The sequence below is a fragment of the Polypterus senegalus genome, chromosome 1, assembly GCF_016835505.1.
Source record: "Polypterus senegalus isolate Bchr_013 chromosome 1, ASM1683550v1, whole genome shotgun sequence".
In the NCBI taxonomy this organism is placed as follows: Eukaryota; Metazoa; Chordata; class Cladistia; order Polypteriformes; family Polypteridae; genus Polypterus; species Polypterus senegalus.
The window spans coordinates 255871604-255891389 of record NC_053154.1 but is presented as its reverse complement, the minus strand read 5'-3'; the positions used below and the strand labels follow the sequence as shown (position 1 = coordinate 255891389).

At 37.5% G+C, this 19786-nt stretch overlaps 1 protein-coding gene across 2 annotated transcripts in view; it reads left to right on the top strand.

Moving 5' to 3' along the window:
* The first annotated feature begins 244 nt into the window (after positions 1–244).
* The window catches only part of cdhr1a (cadherin-related family member 1a), a 94481-nt gene continuing 74939 nt past the window's right edge, over positions 245–19786 (top strand). Inside the window, exons 1-4 of one of the 2 annotated variants that reach the window (XM_039772371.1) lie at positions 245–359; positions 785–883; positions 13654–13799; positions 14709–14759. In XM_039772371.1, the coding sequence (XP_039628305.1) occupies positions 302–359; positions 785–883; positions 13654–13799; positions 14709–14759 (354 nt within the window). In that variant the 5' untranslated portion in view covers positions 245–301. The remainder of the gene's footprint in view (positions 360–784; positions 884–13653; positions 13800–14708; positions 14760–19786) is intronic. The other variant, XM_039772381.1, reaches the window with a different exon arrangement.

Here is a 19786-nt window from a genome sequence, read left to right as displayed (position 1 = left end):
TTAGTTATCTGTTAAAATGTTATTCATTTTATGATGATTTTTAAACCTGCATGTGCCACAATACATGAGACATTCATGAGTCAAGATGGTCCCCCTGCTTCCCTGAAATGAACTGGTATAATTAGGGTGTAGCAGAAGTGTCTATAAATTCCACCAGAATAAAGAAGTGTCATTGGATTAGCATCTCAGCATCTGTTATTCCTCCTTACACAGTCAGCCATAACACTCCCCTGAAGGGCACCTCGAAATCACATGAGCAGAAATAATCCTAGAACTGGAGTTTGTGTCTATTACTGCAAGAATGGTGAATATCAAGACAGTTTATTTTCTCTTTCTGACTTTAATTCAGGTTTATTTAGGTAAGTTAGCTTTCAAATGAAATTTTGAAATTATAGATTACTTGCTGATCCTTGGGCATGTTATATTTATATCATGAAATGTTGCTCTAATCTGCTTAGTAAGCTGTGAAGATGAATCAGTGCATGTTATGTTTCTTAACCATACAAGTCACAGATGCAATTAGAAGACTGTAACTTAAAATATAGTCAATGAACTAATTGTATTAATGTTAAAGAATATATATTTGCCCTTTTTACACGTATTTTCTTTATTTGCAATTTGATATATTGTATATTTGAAACAGTTGTTGCATAAATACTTATACTGATAATGTAATTTTTAAATATAACATTGTTCAGAATTGGAATTAAAAATAAATTGATGTTTAAGTTTTAGGACACCAATAAAAAGAAATCAAACTGTTTTCTGGCTTCTTTTCTTACAGCTGCTCAAGCAGATTATGCTCCCTTTTTCTTTGATAATGGACCTTACAGTAACAATGGAAACATGGCTTTAATTAGTCTTTCAGAAGATTTGCCCATAGGTAAGTAAAGTCAAATTTTTAGGCTATTAAAATGCATATTTATTATTATAACAATATCTATATAAATAAAACACAATTATTTAGACAACATAAATCTCAATTCCGAATTATGTATGCAAATATTGCAGTTATTTTTATCTTAATAAATTTACATGACATCATTTAAAGTAGGAGTAAACTATGAATACTTAATTCACTTCTGATTTTCTGCAGTACGACTCAGTATGCTGTTTTATATAATTGTACTGTAAGGTACAATAACCCAAAACAAATCAAATTGAATTGAATAATAATTATAATTGGTAATTTCCATAGTTGCACTGCTTATTAGAAATGTAATTAGGGTATTCATTTTTTTTTACTTGAAGATTCCCAGATGCTATTTTGCACTATTATTATTGAAAGACAACTATTGATCACAAATGTAATGCCTAAGGTACTGTGTCCAACTGTTACCTAACTTAATCCATGTCAGGGTCGCGGGGGCTTTGTTTGTTTACATTATTCATTAATGGATTTTGAGCATTTAATCGGTTTGACATGCAAATCTAAATAACCATATTTGGAAATGATTTAAACAAAGGATAGCAAAGCTAAGAACAGAAACAATCTGAAACAGAGCTAATCTACTCTAAATACAATAGGCTTCATGCTCTTTAAAGGAATATGGAATATTTTATAAAATTTTCAGGAGACTTGAAAGTAAACGTTTATATTATTTGTGTATGATACAGAGAGAGAGAGAGAAAAAATACATTTAATAACACAGCGTTAGTATACTCTACATATAGACAAGCTTGCTGTCCATGAGACAATGAGAGAGAGAGAAATCTTATGGGAACATTTTATGAAACAGTGTATGCTATTTATGTACAGACACTTAATCTCCATGAGGCAAAGAGAGAGATCAGTTGACATGCAAGTCTACATGGAAAAGCTGGATGCAGTGTTGCAAATGTATGTTCACAATATTGAATGTCAGGTGGGGTGGGAGAGGACTGCTAAGCTCCAAAAAAAAAAGGGCTGGTGTGTCTGTCTAATGGTGCTCTAAACACTAGCTCTTGTTCCACCATTTTGCTGCACATTTGTCTCAGTTTAGCTGCTTCCTGCTTACAATTTGAAGGAATTGGCTGTCTTGTGGTGCACAAACCCTGCATGGTGATCATTGGACAAAAAGGGCAGAGGTAGTGGCTGCAAGGAGCTTCAAAGTCTGTTTGGCAGCACTTCAGTAATTTTCTTGTGATTACTCAGCAGCAGATAAAGCAAATGAAGACATGATTTCTGGACAGTGAGTTTTCAAACAGTTAAGGTGACACAGAGGATGAGCTTACCAGTCCCAGCTCTTGGCATCCAATTCAGGCACATGATATCACAGGAGTGAACTCTCTGTTCTATTACGTAGAGTTATATGCTTTGTATAGTGTGGTAGATTTGACACTCAGGTTCTACTAACATATTGTTAGTGGTTTTTGTGGCATGTTGGTGGCTACTAATGGTACTGCAGATTTCCTGAAAGTCAGATGGTGCTGGAAGTTTATATATTACTTGTTTATAGTATGTCACTTTACAGGGATAACCCTAGGCTTACATGAAAGTAAAACACTTTCTTTTTATTTTCTACATAGCACATTGTTTGTGGTCTGTGATGACCTCTTCAACCAGTCTGGCTGTCTGTGTCAGGAAACATTTCTGTGCTCTCTGGTAACTCATGCCAATTACCCATTTTGAGCCTAGTGGGTGGTATCCATTTCATTTTATCTCTTGGTTGTGTGGATCACAAAATATCTTCCCCTCATTTCCACTGATCTGTGAGGGAACAATTTCAACAGTTATCTATGCACCACTATCAGCATTGTGACAAGATTCAGTCATCTCCCCTCTAACCATTACACATGACTTCTTCTTTCGGCTGCTCCCATTAGGTTTTGCCACAGCAAATCAACTTTTTCCATATTTTCCTGTCCTCTGCTCCTGCTCCATTACACCCACCACCTTCATGTCCTCTCTCACCATATCCATAAACCTCCTCTTAGGCCTTCCTCTTTATCTCTTACATGGCAGCTCTTTTTGTTAGCATCCTTCACCCAATATATCCAGCATCTCTGATCTTTGTATCCCAACCGTCCAACTTGAGCTGACCCTCTAATGTACTTATTTCTAATCCTGTCCATCCTCGTCACACCCACTGCAAAACTTAACATCTTTAACTCTGTCACCTCCAGTTCTGTCTCCTGAATTTTGGTCAGTGCCACCATCTACAATCAGTATAGCATAGCTGGTCTCACTACCATCCTGTAGACCTTCCCTTTCACCTGTCTGTCACTAATCACTCGTGACACTCGTCTCCACCCATTCCACCCTGCCTGCACTGTCTTTTTCACCTCTCTTCCACATTCCCTGTTACTCTGTACTGCTGATCCCAAGTGTTTAAACTCACCCACCTTTGGCAAACTCTTCTCCCTGCTTCCTCACCATTCCTCTGACCTCCCTCTCATTCACACACGTGTATTCTATCTTGTTCCTAATGACCTTCATTCCTCTTCTCTGTAGAGCATATCTCCACCTCTCCAGGGGCCTCGTGTATAAACAGTGCGTACACACAGAAATATTGCATAAGAACGTTTCAACGTTCAAATCACGATGTATAAAACCTAAACTTGGCGTAAAGCCAAGCACATTTCCACAGTACCTCATACCCTGTCATACGCAAGTTCTCCACTCGGTTTTGCAGACTGACGGCACCCAGCGTCAAAGCAGTGCTACTGTTTCTGTGTGGTTATCCTTTCTTTTCCTGACGCGGCTTTATAAATACACTGAAATTAACCGCATATTGTTTATTAGTTTAATGCATCTGATTGTAATTAACCAGTAACAATATACAGTAATGGTCCACAGAATGGTCAAACTATTCTAAATACCATAGCTGCTTTAACGTTGTTACTCTTACTGCACTTTCTTCTTCTCCTTTCAGCTGCTCCCGTTAGGGGTTGCCACAGCAGATCATCTTTTTCCATGTTACTCTCACTGCACCACTCGGAGCAGCTGATCGGAAAGAGAATTATCAGTATACAGCATCAAGCACACGCTGCCTCATATGACAAACACTTCAAACCTTTCCTGTATGGACCTTGCGGTTCAGAAACAGTTTCATCCCAAGAACTCTAAACGCACTCAATCAGTCCATCAAGTGCTCCTTGTAGAACTGTTAGTACTTATTAGTACAGTTACCTTACTGTAAACTTGCAGTATAGTTATAATATTGCACCTGAGCCACTTTATAAAGAGTGTATTTACATATGATGACAATATCATTTTTAAGATGAAATATAGCAAAATATGTTTATTATATTATACAGATAATTGTGAATTTCCCCTTGGGATTAATAAAGTATCTATCTATCTATCTATCTATCTATCTAAAACTTTAACTTTATTTAAATAATCTATATTGTTAATAGGGCGGCACGGTGGCGCAGTGGAGTTTGCATGTTCTCCCCGTGTCTGCGTGGGTTTCCTCCGGGCACTCTGGTTTCCTCTCACAATCCAAAGACATGCAGGTTAGGTGGATTGGCGATTCTAAATTGGCCCTAGTGTGTGCTGTGTGTGTGTGTTTTTCCTGCGGTGGGTTGGCACCCTGCCCGGGATTGGTTCCTGCCTTGTGCCCTGTGTTGGCTGGGATTGGCTCCAGCAGACCCCCATGACCCTGTATTCGGATTCAGCGGGTTAGAAAATGGATGGATGGATGGATGGATATTGTTAATAATTAAAGGATACAGTGTTGCCTGCCTCCTGCCTCGGACTGGTATGAAGAATAGAATAAATAAACATGTACTACGAAGATATTTCAATGTTCCTTAAAAGTTTTGAAGAATCTGCGCTATAAGCTGGCTTAACGTCCATTACAGAGCTGATTGTGTGGCGATCGATTACTTGGCGAAAGAAAAGTAAGTACAGGAATTGGAGGTTAGTACATTTGAAAGAGACAGTACTGCTGGGGCGGCCTTAGGCATGTGCAAACTGTGCACCTGCACAGGGCCGCCAAACCGATATATATTGAATATAAAACAGAAAGAGAAAATAATAACACAGCTAAAAACGCAGCGGCAAATTTCGGCAAAAGTTAAACGCTTGTGTCATGAGCATGAGGCGGCTATGCAGTGTCCGCAACGGACGTGGCTAAAGATACCATATTGACATTGGCAGGTGAAGGAGCCACTGATTCTTCCTCTGCCCAGGTTTGCCATGAGCCTAGAGCTGCCCTTGAGTACTGCTGCAATAAATTATTTCATCGAAGGTCGCGCACAATCACTGTGCCATCATGTTCCCATGTTTAATAACATGCTTTAACTCCCATCATCATGAAAATGATGTCACGTATACATCTCAGTATTTTAGTTATTCAGAAAGCTGTAATATCACGACTGTAATGGATTCTGTGTCCTGTCGGAGGTAGAAAAAGCTGGTTTAAGAAGTGCAAGTGATTCACACACATAGAGCACATAGAAGAACACATACATAACAAAGCATTTAACGTGCTACTTTACTTATGATGTAATTTGAGAAACTAGTTAATTAAACGATTTTAAGATGAAGTTTATGATGCTCTACTTTAATGACAAAATAAACTATGTGATTAAAGTGGAAATTCCGAGATTGAAGTTGACATTTCGTGCTTTTTCCCCACTGTGTGCCTTTTTTTTTTCTCTGTACCCTAATAAGCTTTCATATGACATTCAGATAGTAGGCTACGGCTTGCCTTTTTACGGCGACTTTGATATTTGACAACTTCTTTTTTATTTCAGGCACTGTGCGACTTTGTGAACTTGAGCTTTCAAGTTTCTCCGACACGTTATGTCACTTGATCAGCTTCCTTTTGTTGTTTATACCACTGTTTAAACCAACAAATAGTACGTTTTTCCTTGCCTCCACTTGGTATTCACTGAAATTCTTCCATTTTCCATCTTGCTTTTGTGATTGTCTTTTCACAGAATGTTGAGCTTAAGGGCTATTTATATTGATTTGCATGTTCAAAGAGGTGTAATTCTGGGAGGAGTTGGGGCTGGACAGCAGGCGCGTGCACAAGCATTACTTTTCACACTGACCGGGATTTATGTAGCGGAAGAACACGGAAGTTGGTGAACGCACAGATTCCTGCATCTGGATTTTTCTGTGTGTAAGCACATTTCGGCTTTTGTGCTTACGTCATGTTATAGTGTAAGTTTTACGCACGGCGTTATGCATGAGGCCCCAGGGCGTCCTCAGCCTGTTCCCTACTCTTTCTTACAGATCACAATGTCATTCACAAACATCATATTCCGTGGGGAATCCTGTCTAATCTTGTCTGTTAACCTGTCCATTGCCATTGCAAATAAGAAAGAGCTCAGAACTGATGTAATCCCACCTCTACCTTGAATGTATCCATCACTCCTACCGCAGACCTCACCACTGTCACACTTCCCTCATATGTATCCTGTACCACTCTTACATACTTCTCTGCCGCTCCCCACTTCCTCATACAGTACCATAACTCCTCTCTAGATACTTGGTCATATGCTTTCTCTAAGTCCACAAAGACATAATGGAACTCCTTATGGCTTTCTCTATACCGCTCCATCAACACCCTCAGAGCAAACATTGCATTTGTAGTGCTCTTTCTCGACATGAAACCATACTGCTGCTCACTAATCATCACCTCCCTTCTTAACCTAGCTTCCACTACTCATTCCCATAACTTCATGCTGTGCCTCATTAATTTTTTCCCTCTGTAGTTACTACAGGTCTGCACATCTTCCTTATTTTTAAAAATCAATACTAGAAACGTTTTACACTCCTCAGGGATCCTCTCACTTGCCATGATTGCATTTAACAATGTGGTTAAAAACTCCATTTCCATATTTTCTATACACCTCAATGCTTCCACAGGTATGTCATCTGGACCATCAGCCATTCCATTCTTCGTCCTCTTCATAGCTGTCTTTACTTCCTCCTTCCTAATCCGTTGCAATTCTTGCTTCCTTATCTCCCCATCATTCATCCTTCTCTCTCTCACACATTCTTTTCATTCATCAGCCTCTAAAAGTACTCTTTCCATCTGATCAACACACTATCCTTGCTTGTGAGTATGTTTCCATCTTTATTCTTTATCACACTGCTGCACATCTGTCCCACCTCGGTTCCTTTGTCTAGCCAATTGGTACTGGTCCTTTTCTTCCCCTTTTTATTTTATACAACCCGTCCTATTCCTTTTCTTTAGCCTTTTCTACATTTCACTTAACCTTATGCCTTATGTCCTTGTACTCCTGTTTACTTTCTTCATCTCTCTGACTATCCCACTTCTTCTTCAACAACCATTTCCTCTGTATGCTCATTTTTATACAGACTATCCACCACCAGATTTCCTTTTCCTCCTTCATCTGTCCAGAAGTCACACCAAGCACCCTTCTAGCTGTTATCCTTACTACTTCTGCTGTAGTTGCCCAGCTATCTGTTAACTCTTTACTGCCACCCAGTGCCTGTCCTACCTCTTCCCTGAACTCAACCTTGCAGTCTTCCTTTTTTAATTTCCACCATCTGGTCCTTGGCTCTGTCCTCACTCTCCTCCTTTTCTTGAAATCCAATGTCATCGTACAGACCACCATCCTATGTTGCCTAACTACACTTTCCCCTGCCACCACTTTGCAGTCTCCAATTTTCTTCAGATCAGCCCTCCTGCATAATCTACCTGTGTGCATCTTCCTCCACACTTGTAGGTCACCTTGTGTTCCTCCCTCTTCTTAAAAAATTTATTTACCATAGCCATGTCCATTCTTTTCGTAATATTCACTACCTTACCTTCTTCATTCCTCTCCTTGACACCATACCTACCTATCACCTCCTCATCTCCTCTGTTCCCTCCACTAACATGTCCATTGAAATCCACTCCAATCACCACTCTCTCTCTCCCTTGTGTACACTATCCACCACTTCATCCAAGTCATTCTAGAACTGTTCTTTTTCATCCTTCACACACCCAACTTCCGGGGCTTATGCATTAACAACATTCATCATCATACCTTCAATTTCCAGCTTAATAATCATCACTTTGTCCGACACTCTTTTCACCTCCAAAACACTCTTGACATACTGTTCTTTCAGGATAATCCCTACCCTATTTCTCCTTCCATCCACATCATGATTGAACAATTTAAACCCACCTCCAATACATCTTGCCTAACTCCCCTTTCATCTGGTCTCTTGCACTCACAATATATCAATCTTCTCCATCATATCAGCTAAATCGCTCCCCTTATCAATTATATTGCCAACATTCATAGTTCCTACCCTCATTTCCACTTTGTTTACCTTCCTCTTTTCCCCCTTGCTTCTGGACATGTCTTCCTCCTCTTCTTCCCCTTCTTCGGCCAACAGTAGCCCAATTTCTGCCAGCACCCTGTTGGCTAACAGTTCTGGTGGCGGTCTTTGTGAATTCTGTATTGTTGTTCTCATAATGTAACCCACCCCATTTACCAGCACTAAGAAACAAACTGATTTGTGGATCCCTTGTGGCCCTAGGCTTCACAAAAACACCAGCCATATGAAGATTTCAGAAAGAACTTTTATTTATTTAGATCCCTTAGCAGGTTCCATAAATAAGTATGACTGGATGAGAACAAATTTGTGAAATACAAGTGGATCTCTAATGTTAAATGGACTTTTTGACTTGGTAATATCTTGGTAGGTACCTTACTAAATATGAAAGATTTCTGTTTTGTCACATATTAGGAACTTTTTCAGAGCCAAAAGAACCAATTTGAAATGTAAAGAACCCTTCTCTGAATGACATGGTTCTTTGTGGAGCAATACTTCTTAGGGACCACACAACCTAGAAAGGTGCCAATAAAGCACTGTTATTTTTAAGAGTGAAGGTGTGAGGATGGGCCTGCTATGAATTGTTTTAGCAGATTATAAGCTCTGTAAAGTCCTTCAACTATGATCTTACTAGAAGGATGATAGCAGGCATTTCTAGCTTCTTCCCTGTTTAATTTCAAACAACTTTCTCTAGGTAAACAGTGCCTCTATTTATTATAAAATAAAACACACATGAAAGGGATCATTTAGGGAGAATGCATAGCACAAAAAGGTTAGACAAGAACAAAATCTTATCTGGTAAACTGGTACACTAACTTGTTTGCCCCAAAGTACTTCAAAACATTTGCTTTCTAATCTGTTTTCTCTGTCTCACTCTTTCTTAACTCTGTCCTCTTTGTCCTGCTGTGACCCTTCATTACAGCTCTCCTTCTGTTTCTAGACTTACATTGACCTCTACCAAAGGGCAGTTTTAAACCACCATTCCAAGGTTAATTTTGTACTCCCATGTGACTTGGAACCATGTTGATATTCTGGCCTTCTGCAAACTCTCCACTAGCAATGTTTAACATGTGTGGACTTGAACCCGGACACAGACAGACGGACATCGTTAGTTCACCCAACACACCCTTTATTTACAATATTTACAGGTTCAATTAGTGCACGTCCCAGTGCCTCTTGCACCGTTCCCCCAAATGTCCAGGCCACACAGTCAAAATGCCTCTCTTTCCTGGCCGCCTCCAGTCCCCTCTCCAGCTCCGCCCCTCTTCCACCCAACTTCCGCCAATGACTGGAGGGAGGCGGCCCCTTAAATAGGAACCCGGATGGGCTCCAGCTGCTTCCCGGCACTCCTCAGAAGACACGCCCCAGTGTGGCGGAAATGCCAGCTGCGCACCCGGTAGCCCTCCGGGTGTCCCCTGTCTTCTTCCCCCCAGAACTTCCTGGTGTGGCGGAAGTGCTGGGCTCCAGACTTCTACAGGCACCAGGGCGCCGCCTGGCGGTGGCCACGGGTCCCTACAGGGCTGGGCTTCCAAGCCCTTTACCCGAGGCCCCCAACATAACCAGGGCGGACGCCCCCTCGCGGTCTGGAGGAGGCACAAGCCCTCCTCCGGTCCTCCTGGGCGTCCCGGCCCACACATGTTAAATAAGAAAATGATATTTAAATAATTAGGCTATTAGTATTGCTCCCTTTTCCAACTCACTGTGTGAACATGAGTAAGTCAGTTAACTTACCTAAGCTCCAAATTAAACTATATATGTACTATATACATGTATTTATAAAGCACTTTGGAATGCTGTTCATTATAAAATGTTGCTGTTTTGAAATAAAGGCCTCTTGCCTTCTTCAAGGATGTAGGTTCAATTTCCAGAGCAGCCTGCTATGACGGAGGCTATTGTATCTTAACTCTTTCTGGACGGTTGTCGACTTTTGTTGAAATTCGGGGGTAGGGTAGGGAGGAGGGTAATAAGCTGTAAATCAGCTGAGACAAATCTCGCTGTTACATTTTAGTTCGATTGTCTTTGCTAGAAGGAAAGTTAGTTTTCGTTGATTTGACCTCGATTCCATGTCCGTGAGTGAGTACTGAAGAGCCAGTAACCTCTAAAGTGGCATTCAGATCTGGTGAGATACCAAAATGAATGCGCAAAGCTAAATACTCTGTGGATGACTTTTGCGTATTATTGCTGAATCAGACTCGGATTTGTCAGACTACAATTTCGCTGCAAGTGATCTAGGGCCTCATGCATAACGCCGTGCGTAGAATTTGCACCATAACATGACGTAAGCATAAAAGTTGAAATGTGCTTATACACAGAAAAATCCAGATGCAGGAATCTGAGTGTTCGCCAACTTCTGCGTTCTTCCACAACATAAATCCCGGTAAGTGTGAAAAGTAACACGCGTGCACGCACGTGCTGTTCCGCCCCAACTCCTCCCAGAATTATGCGTCTTTGAATATGCAAATCAATATAAATAGCACTTAAGCTCAGCCTTCTGTGAAAAGACAATGGGAAAAGCACGGGGGAAAATATAAGAATTTCAGCAAATACCAAGTGGAGGCAAAGGAAAAACATACTATTTGTTGGTTTAAACAGTGGTATAATCAACAAAAGGAAATTGATCGAGTGACATAGCGTGTCGGAGAAACTCGAAAGCTCACAAAGTCACAAAGTCGCACAGTGCAAAAATAAAAAAGAAGTTGTCAGATATTAAAGTTGCCATGAAAAGGGAGTCGTAACCCACCGTCTGAGCTTATTAGGGTATAGACAAAAAAAATAGGCACACAGTGGGAAAAAAGCACAGTCAACTTTAATCTCAAAATTTCCACTTTAATAATGTAGTTTATTTTGCCATTAAAGTAGAACATCATAAACTTCATCTTAAAATCATTTAATTTACTAGTTTCTCAAATCCCATTGTAACTAAAGTAGCAATTTAAATGCTTTGTTTTGTATTCGATCTTCAATGTGCTCTGTGTGTGTGTGAATCACTACATGCTTTCATTCTTTCTCTTTCTCTGACAGGACACAGAATCGATTACATTTCTTAATATTACAGCTCTCTGAATAATTAAAATACTAAGATGTATATGTGATATCTTTTTCATGATGATAGGAATGAAAGCATGTTATTAAACATGGGAACACGGAGGTGCAGTGATTGTTCATGTCTCACGCAAGATGCTTGCTGCGCCATGTGTGACCTTCGATGAAATAATTTATTGCAGCAGGACTGTCTCTTTCAAACGTACTAACCTCCAATTCCTGTCCTTACTTTTCTTTCCCCAAATACCCAATCGCCACACAATCAGCTCTGAAATAGACATTAAGCCATCTGTAAGCTTACAATGACGATTCTTCAAAACTTTTAAGGAACATTGAAATATCTTCATAGTACAGTACGTACAGTACAGTTTATCCTTCCAGTGTCGCACCAGCCTCAGTAAATATACAGCGCAAGGCAGGGACAATACGTGAACTTGCCAGCGCTGTGGCACCGTGTCCTCATATGTTTAATTATTAACAATACAGATTATTTAAATGAAGTTAAAGTTTTATTTGTATAATATAATCAATATACTGTATTTTGATGCATTTCATCTTAAAAATGATATCATCATCATATGTAAATACATGCTTTATAAAGTGGTGCAGATTGTGCAATATTATAACTGTAGTGCAAGTTTACAGTGGGGTAATTGTACTTATAAGTACAAACAGTTGTACAAGGAGCAATTGATTGAGTGTGTTTCTGAACTGCGAGATCCGTACAGGAAAGGCTTTGAAATGTTTTGCCGTGGCTGGGACAGCGTGTTCTTGATGCTGAATACCAATAATTCTCTTTCCGATCAGCTGCTGCTGTGATTCCCCACTCAGATACAGTGATATAAATACTCCGAGTGGTGCAGTGAGAGGAATACGGAAAAAGATGATCCGCTGTGGCAACCCTTAAAGGGAGCAGCTGAAATAAGAAAAAAAAGAAAAGAAGAAGGTGCAGTGAGAGTAACAACGCTAAAACAAAGCAGTCATGGTATTTGGAATACTATGGCCATTCCCTGGGCCATTATTACAGGTTAATTACAATCAGATGCATTACACTAATAAACAATATGCTGTTAGTTTCAGTGTATTTATAAAACCGTGTCAGGAATGTGGTTCTAAGAAATAAAGGGTAATCACACAGAAACAGTAGCACTGCTTTGATGCTGGGTGCCGCCAGTTTGCAAAACCGAGCGGAGAACTTGCGTACGACAAGGTATGAGGTACCGTGGAAAAGTGCGTGGCTTTACGCCAAGTGTAGGTTTTATACATCGCGATTTGAATGTGGAAACGTTCTTACGCAACATTTCTGTGTGTACGTACCATTTATACATGAGGCCCCTGGAGATCGAAAACGAAAGTGAGGTACCAGCATAAACTGATCACAGTGCTGAACATGCTCGTGTAGCTGATGCACCTGAGAGGACTGCCACTTACAATGACAAGAGGTACAAACCAGATTGTGTTACACTGCGACTGCCACCGCCGTGCAAAGACAGCCATGCTGGCCTGCCCCACATTCCTGTTGGCCATCAAGCTGCCCCACACAGCTGCTGCTGTTGGCAGAGATGTCAACACAAGTGCAGCAACAGACATTTTATGTGTGAAAGCTTTGCTTTTTGTGTTTTGCAGAAAACTGAGATTTTTGGAAAAATATTCAGAGTTCTGTTACTGTTAGTGAGCTCCTCTTTCACCTACAGTATGAAGGTTTATAATGTGACTTCCCCCTTCACTTTGTAAACCTTATATAAAAATTATTTGCCAGCTACAGTGTATATCCATCATCAAAGCCTCTTAACACAGTTAAGGGTGGTACAGAGCAGAGCCTAGCCCTGGCAGTATTTGGGACACAGCAGGAACCAGCTGTAGATCGGACACCAAAACTGTGGGCATATTCACTTACAGTTGGTTTATTCACATTGTTGGAAACTGTAGCACCTGGAGAAAAAGCCAGGTAGATTAAAGGAAGGTGTTCATACTTTATACATATAAGGCCTAGTCCAAGATTCAAACCTAGGAAAGCAGAGCTATAGACTAACCAAGGACCAGTCTGTCAGTTGTTTAGTTATGAACAGGGTCGTTTGGGGTGCTGGAGTCTATTCCAGCTAGCACAGAGGGCAAGGCAGGAATAAACCCTCGACAGGGCACCAGTCCATTGCAGGGTAAAGGACCTTACAACACACAGTGATATTGTTTGAGGAGAAGAGTGGAGACATGGGTGATGTGGGACTAAAGCCATGTCATCTTAAAAAGGTGCAGTAAAAATCTATTTGATACGGTACATTTGCACACATAAGGTGAATCCATTTACATATTTATATATACAGTACACAAAGAGGGAGCGGGTGCAGTAACTGCTAATGATCATTCTGTATCTTGTTTCCCAGGTACTCAAGTGTATATATTGAATGGAACTGATCCCGAAGGTGATTCGGTGACATTTGGTATATCTTTTGAACCAGGAAAGAAGGAATACTTTAAGGTGGATCCTCAATCTGGAAATGTAACTTTAATAAGAGAACTTGACAGAGAGGTACGTATATTTGATATCATCAAACCATATTAATTCAATTAGGGGTTTGAGTGTGGTGGGCACTGGTGCTGTTTGTTGGTTTTAATCCTGTGGCATCCTCTAGCATATAAAACAGTGACATTACACTAATACAAGATTTTGCAACTATGTAGACTGACCAAATAAAATGTATTTTATTTTAAACATTTATGACTTTTACTTTATGACTAAATGACATTTGAAATGTTTAATTTTGCTTTTTTAAATCTGCTCATTCACTTGCAGAACTGCATATCTTGGTGATCCTCACTGTTACTTAAATGATTAATTAAATATTTTTTTCCCATTTTAGTATTTATGTCATGGGTCAAGTGCTCTATGTTGATTTCTTGCCTGGTCACTGTCAGTGTAGAGATTTTATATTTTCTCCTTCTTTCTGTAGATTTAATATGGTTATTTGTCATACATGTGTGATCAACTGGTGGTAGTTAAGTGTGGGATGTGTGTAAGACTTGCATCCCATTTTAGGACATTTCATACCTCGCACCTTATGCTGCTGAAAAAAAAGCTGTAAAATTATGAAATATTGTACTGAGCTGAAAATGTATGGGGGCAGGGTCTTAAATATGTTTGTTTTTTATTGTGTCTTATTTTTCTATTCATTTTGTAAAGCACTTTGAGCTACATTTTTTTGTATGAATATGTGCTATATAAATAAATGTTGATTGATTGATTGATAGACCAAACTAAGTTGGCAATAAAATTTCATATTCATAATCTAGTTTACTTGTCTACACATAGTTTGTGATAATTATCTTATATTTGATTTTAAACAATTATATATTGTTGTAGATTAATATAGTGATTAATATATTTTGCATCATTTCTGCAGATTGTTTTTTAAATATATTTTTCAACTTCCTTTTTTAGGAGGAGGATGAAATTGAAGTTCTTGTTAGTATTTCTGATAGCCAGAATAAGGTATGTGCACTGTATATACACTTCCTTATGAGGAGGTTCTTCAAGTAATTAATGTTGTTATTCAAAGGAGTATTGTTATGTGTACAGAATATACTGAAATTCATATGTGTACTTTAGAAGTATTTGATAAAATATTGCTTGACTATGAAAATATCCTTTTTTAATAAGATTCTAGAGTAAGGGGCTACTTGCTGCTCACATTGTCCAGTCTACTCAATGTAAAGAAATTAAAATAATATTTATTTTTGTCACAGTTTTATCATATAATATACAATTAATTTGCATTTCTTCATTTTTGACATTTAGTTTATTATGATGATTATATTGATGATGTGTAAACTGGTTTTTAAACATACTGTATGATACAAAATGTAACTTATAGTATTTCTTAATATATACAGTATGCCCAGTCAACAGTAAGCTTCTATTTTATAGATCATTACAAAGAAATATGTGAGTAAAATTAAATTAAATAGATACGTTTGGTAGAAACTAGTGAAAAAAGCATTCTGGATTTTGGGTGGTGGTTTTATAGCAATGCAAATGGAAGCATAAAGATTAGAGGAACAACAGGCAAATTACTAAACAAAGAATCACTTTGGAAATTGGCCTTTCAAACTCAATTGTGCTAGCTTGTTTTCTTACAGTGTACAAGTATTTAATGTATGCAACTATACATCTTTTCATAGTGTACAACTATAAACTGAAAGTTGCACTATATAAAAGTCAAGAAATAAATAGTGTACACATGTCTACTAAATAAAAGTGTAAAAATGGCAAAAACCTTAAGGACAAAATTTATTTCACAACAATCAATTAAAAAAATGCATCTCTTTAATAGGTCTGCTGTGCCTCAATCCTTCTTCAGTTAGTCTGTATCCTCATCCCAAACAACATCTGCCAAGCACTCAAAACAGAAATTGACATTTACTGCAACAACAATATCAGATATAAGTCTGGAAAAGGTTTACTCAAAAGAGAAAAATATATTCTTGCCTATTCTGACATATAAATCAAATCAATGGTTTGTTTCATTTTGCTTTATTCACATTTTGGAACTTTCTGAGAAATGTATTCTTATCTTTGACTTCTGATTGCCTGATAATTTACAATATTATAAAAACAGATTTATTGACCTAAACATAATGGATAATGTATATAAAATAAATGTTTAAAAAATCATTTTTAAGTGTATAGATATCCACTTACACTTTAATGCACCTCTCAATTCACAATATTTCTGACCTTAACTTTTTCTCTATGCTCACTTGAATGTTTTGAAGTGTATCTTGTAATAGATATGGAGGTTTGTCTATCACTATCAGAGCTCACACCAGTTCATGTATCACACTCATTTTCTTTTGTGCAGAGCAAGTGGCAGGGATTTCTGCTGTACATCAGTTATTTTGTAGCTTGCACGTGATATGAGTGTCAAAGAGCTGGATACTGTATTAACTAATGGTCTGCAGTAGCCATTCTAATGGATAGTAATGTCTTATTCTTTTTGCAGCTGTGGTTTGGTTGATGGGGCTTCTGTTTCCATTCATATGCCTTTCCATAAAGTATGCTGGTTTGTACCTAATAGCACTAGACACAGCTGGATACACATGAACAGCTGCGCTGGGGACTTGAAATTCATGTGTGTTTTTACTATACGAGACTAAGTCTTTTACTCAAATGTTTTCAAGCTCTGATATCTGTGCAGGTTTCCTAAAATGACAATATCTTTATCAGTAGTATACACTTTTCAAATCATAACAACCTGTATGGCAAGCCAAATTAACATTTAGAGATATCTCAAAATGAATTTTGGATATCTTAAAATGTAATTTACTTTTTAAGATATCTGAAACTCGCTTTGAGATATCTTAAAATAATTTCCTTTACATTTTAAGATATCTGCAATACATTTTGAGATATCTCAAATGTATTTCAAGATATCTCAAATACAGTTTCAGATATCTCAAAATAATTGTGTCTGCATTTAAAGATATCTCAAATGAATTTTCAGATATCTTAAATTGACCTTTCATGCATTTTAAGATATCTCAAAATCATTTCCTGTAAAATTGCCTATTATTTCAATGGGACTACTTGTTTATTATAAGATATCTTAAAATGTATTTGAGATATCTGAAAATGGACAGGAAGCTGTTTTAAGATATCTGGAAATGTATTTGAGATATCTTAAATTGTATTGTAGATATCTGAAAATGCTATTGAGATATCTTGAAATAATTGAGTGTCCTTTTAAAGATATCTTAAAATGCATTTTAGATATCTTGAAATACAATTTGAGATATCTTGAAATACATTGTTAGATATCTGAAATGGAGCAGAGACCCATTTTAAGATATCATGAAATTAATTTTAGATATCTAAAATGTATTTAAGATATCTGAAAAAATGAATTTCAAGATATCTTGAATGCTTTTTAAGATATCTAAATTATATTTCGAGATATCTCAAAATAACTTCCTTCTCATTTTAAGATATCCCAAATTCATTTTGAGATATCTGAAATGCATTTTCAGATATCTTAAAATGACTTCCTGCACATTTCAAGATATCTCAAATACATTTCAAGATATCTTAAAATAACTTCCTGTGTATTTCAAGATATCTCAAATTCATTTTGAGATATCTCAAAATAGACAGGAAGTCCCATTGAAAGAATAGGAAATGTTACAGGAAGTGATTTTGAGATATCTCAAAATGTATTTGAGATATCTTGAAATGCACAGGAAGTTATTTTAAGATATCTCGAAATGTATTTGCGATATCTCAAAATGCACAGGAACGTATTTCAAGATATCTCGAATTGTATTAAAGATATCTTAAAATGCATTTCAGATATTTCAAAATGTACAGCATATCATTTCAAGATATCTTGAAATCTATTTAAGATATCATAAAATGCTTTTTAGATATCTTAAAATAGATGCATTTTTAGATATCTGTAAGTCAATTTGAGATATCTAAAATGCATTTCCAGATATCTTAAAATCCATTTTGAGATATCTCTAAATGTTAATTCGGCTTGCCATACAACCTGAGAAGTCTAAAATGTTTTTTTATGTACAATTAATTGACAAAATAAAACCTAAGTTTTAAATTTGAATCAGGCCATTTTACAATCGGGAGATTTCAGAACAGCTTTAGCGTACTGGTACTGTCTGGGACTGTCCTGGGAAATGTTAAGCCATTATACCACAAATAATTCTATAATTTGTTGTTTTAATGAATGTGGTGCTTCAAATTCTCAGATGGATGTTATAATAGCTTGACATGTTGTGAATCATCAAGATGTACAACACAAATTTGATTTACATCATCCTTATTATGCTCTACATATCATCCATTGAGTACTTGTGCCCTGTGGATTGCCATTCTTCAAAATAATCAAGAAAGACACACTTTACAATGTGTTGAACATTATAACAGTTGCAACAAGAACAGGCTGTTCAGTCCATTGTAGCTCATCAATCAGTATTCACCTACCTCCTTCAAAAAAGGAATTAAGCCAAGTTTTGAACGTGCCTTGTAGAGTAACTCATTAAAAAATAGGCCATGAACCTCCTTACTGATTCTCTTTATAATTTAAAAAATGTTATTGTCTCCCCTTAACCTCTATTTTCTTAAACTGATAAAGTTCAGATCCTTCCATTTTTCCTTATAGCTCATACCCCAACCCCCCAAATCCTGGAATCAGCTTGGTTACTTTCCTCTGGACTATGTGTTCTTTGTAATATGGGGACCAATTTGTAATTACGTTCTGATGATGTTTCAAAAGCGTGTTACATATCTTAAGCATATCCTGTTTTTATTTGCAGTTTAAATTCTGTGTTGTGTATCCTAGTATCTACTAGGCCTCTTCATTTGTTTCTTTACACTGTCTGGATATAGAATATGATGAGTTCCTTTGACCCCTACTCCTTTTCAGAAAATGTACAGTATGTTCTAGTTTTATACCTTAGATGGTCTTGTCTTAAATGGACATTTGCAGTGAAATGATTCAGAGTTGGTTATTTGTTTTACCTTGTAGTTCAGATCAGTGCTGGAAAATCACAGTCAAAGTGTTTATATTTTCCTAAATAGTTAGACCTTGCTGATAATGTCCTTCACTCTGAATTCCATACCAACTTAGTCACCATTGTACAAAAAAATCAACTATTGGTGCAGTCTTTGCTGTTGATTTTCAAAAACTAATTCATGCTTTTGTCTCTTCTCAACCTGCAACTAATTCTACACTGGAGTCAATCAGTCATCCCTTGATTGTCTTTAGCTAGTCCAGAATGCTGTGGACAGGCTTCTAACAGATATATGAAAACAAATTCACATCACCAAGTTTAGCTTCTCTTCACTTGGTTTCGGTTTGCTACTGTAAAGGAGTGAGTTTAAAATTGTATTATTTTTTTAAGTCTCTATGTTTTAGCCCCCACTAATCTTACTGACCTCTTACACCCTTACTTTCCCTTGAGATCACTTATGTCCTCTGACCAGAAGTTACTGGTTGTGCCAAGGTACTGTATACACTTAAACTTAGAGGAGACCATGCCTTTGCATTAACTGCCTCTACGCTATGGAACAGTCTGCCCCTTTGTTAGGTCAGAGATAACTTTGGGTAGTTTTAAAGCCAATCTGAAAATCTTTTTGCTTTAGTTTTTTAAAGTTGCTTGAGAATATTGTTTGTTTAATCTATTTATATATTTAGATGTTTTTATTTACTGTATCTATATATTTATTGGAGTTTGTATGGTAACTGTAGAGCACTTTGGTCAAATTCTGTTGTTTTAAATATGCTCTATAAATAAAATTGACTTGAGGTGCATGCTTTGCATGACAAGATGACAGAACCTGAAATATTTCACTCCGTTAGTGAATGAAGATAAGAGCAAATCTCTGAACCTAATTATCTGTGGATTACAAGACACCACTGCAAGCATTTTGCACATGATAGACTTAGAGGGACCTGCATTTGCTGTCCTCAAGAACATGACATTGTTTCTGAAGCATATGGATGAGAA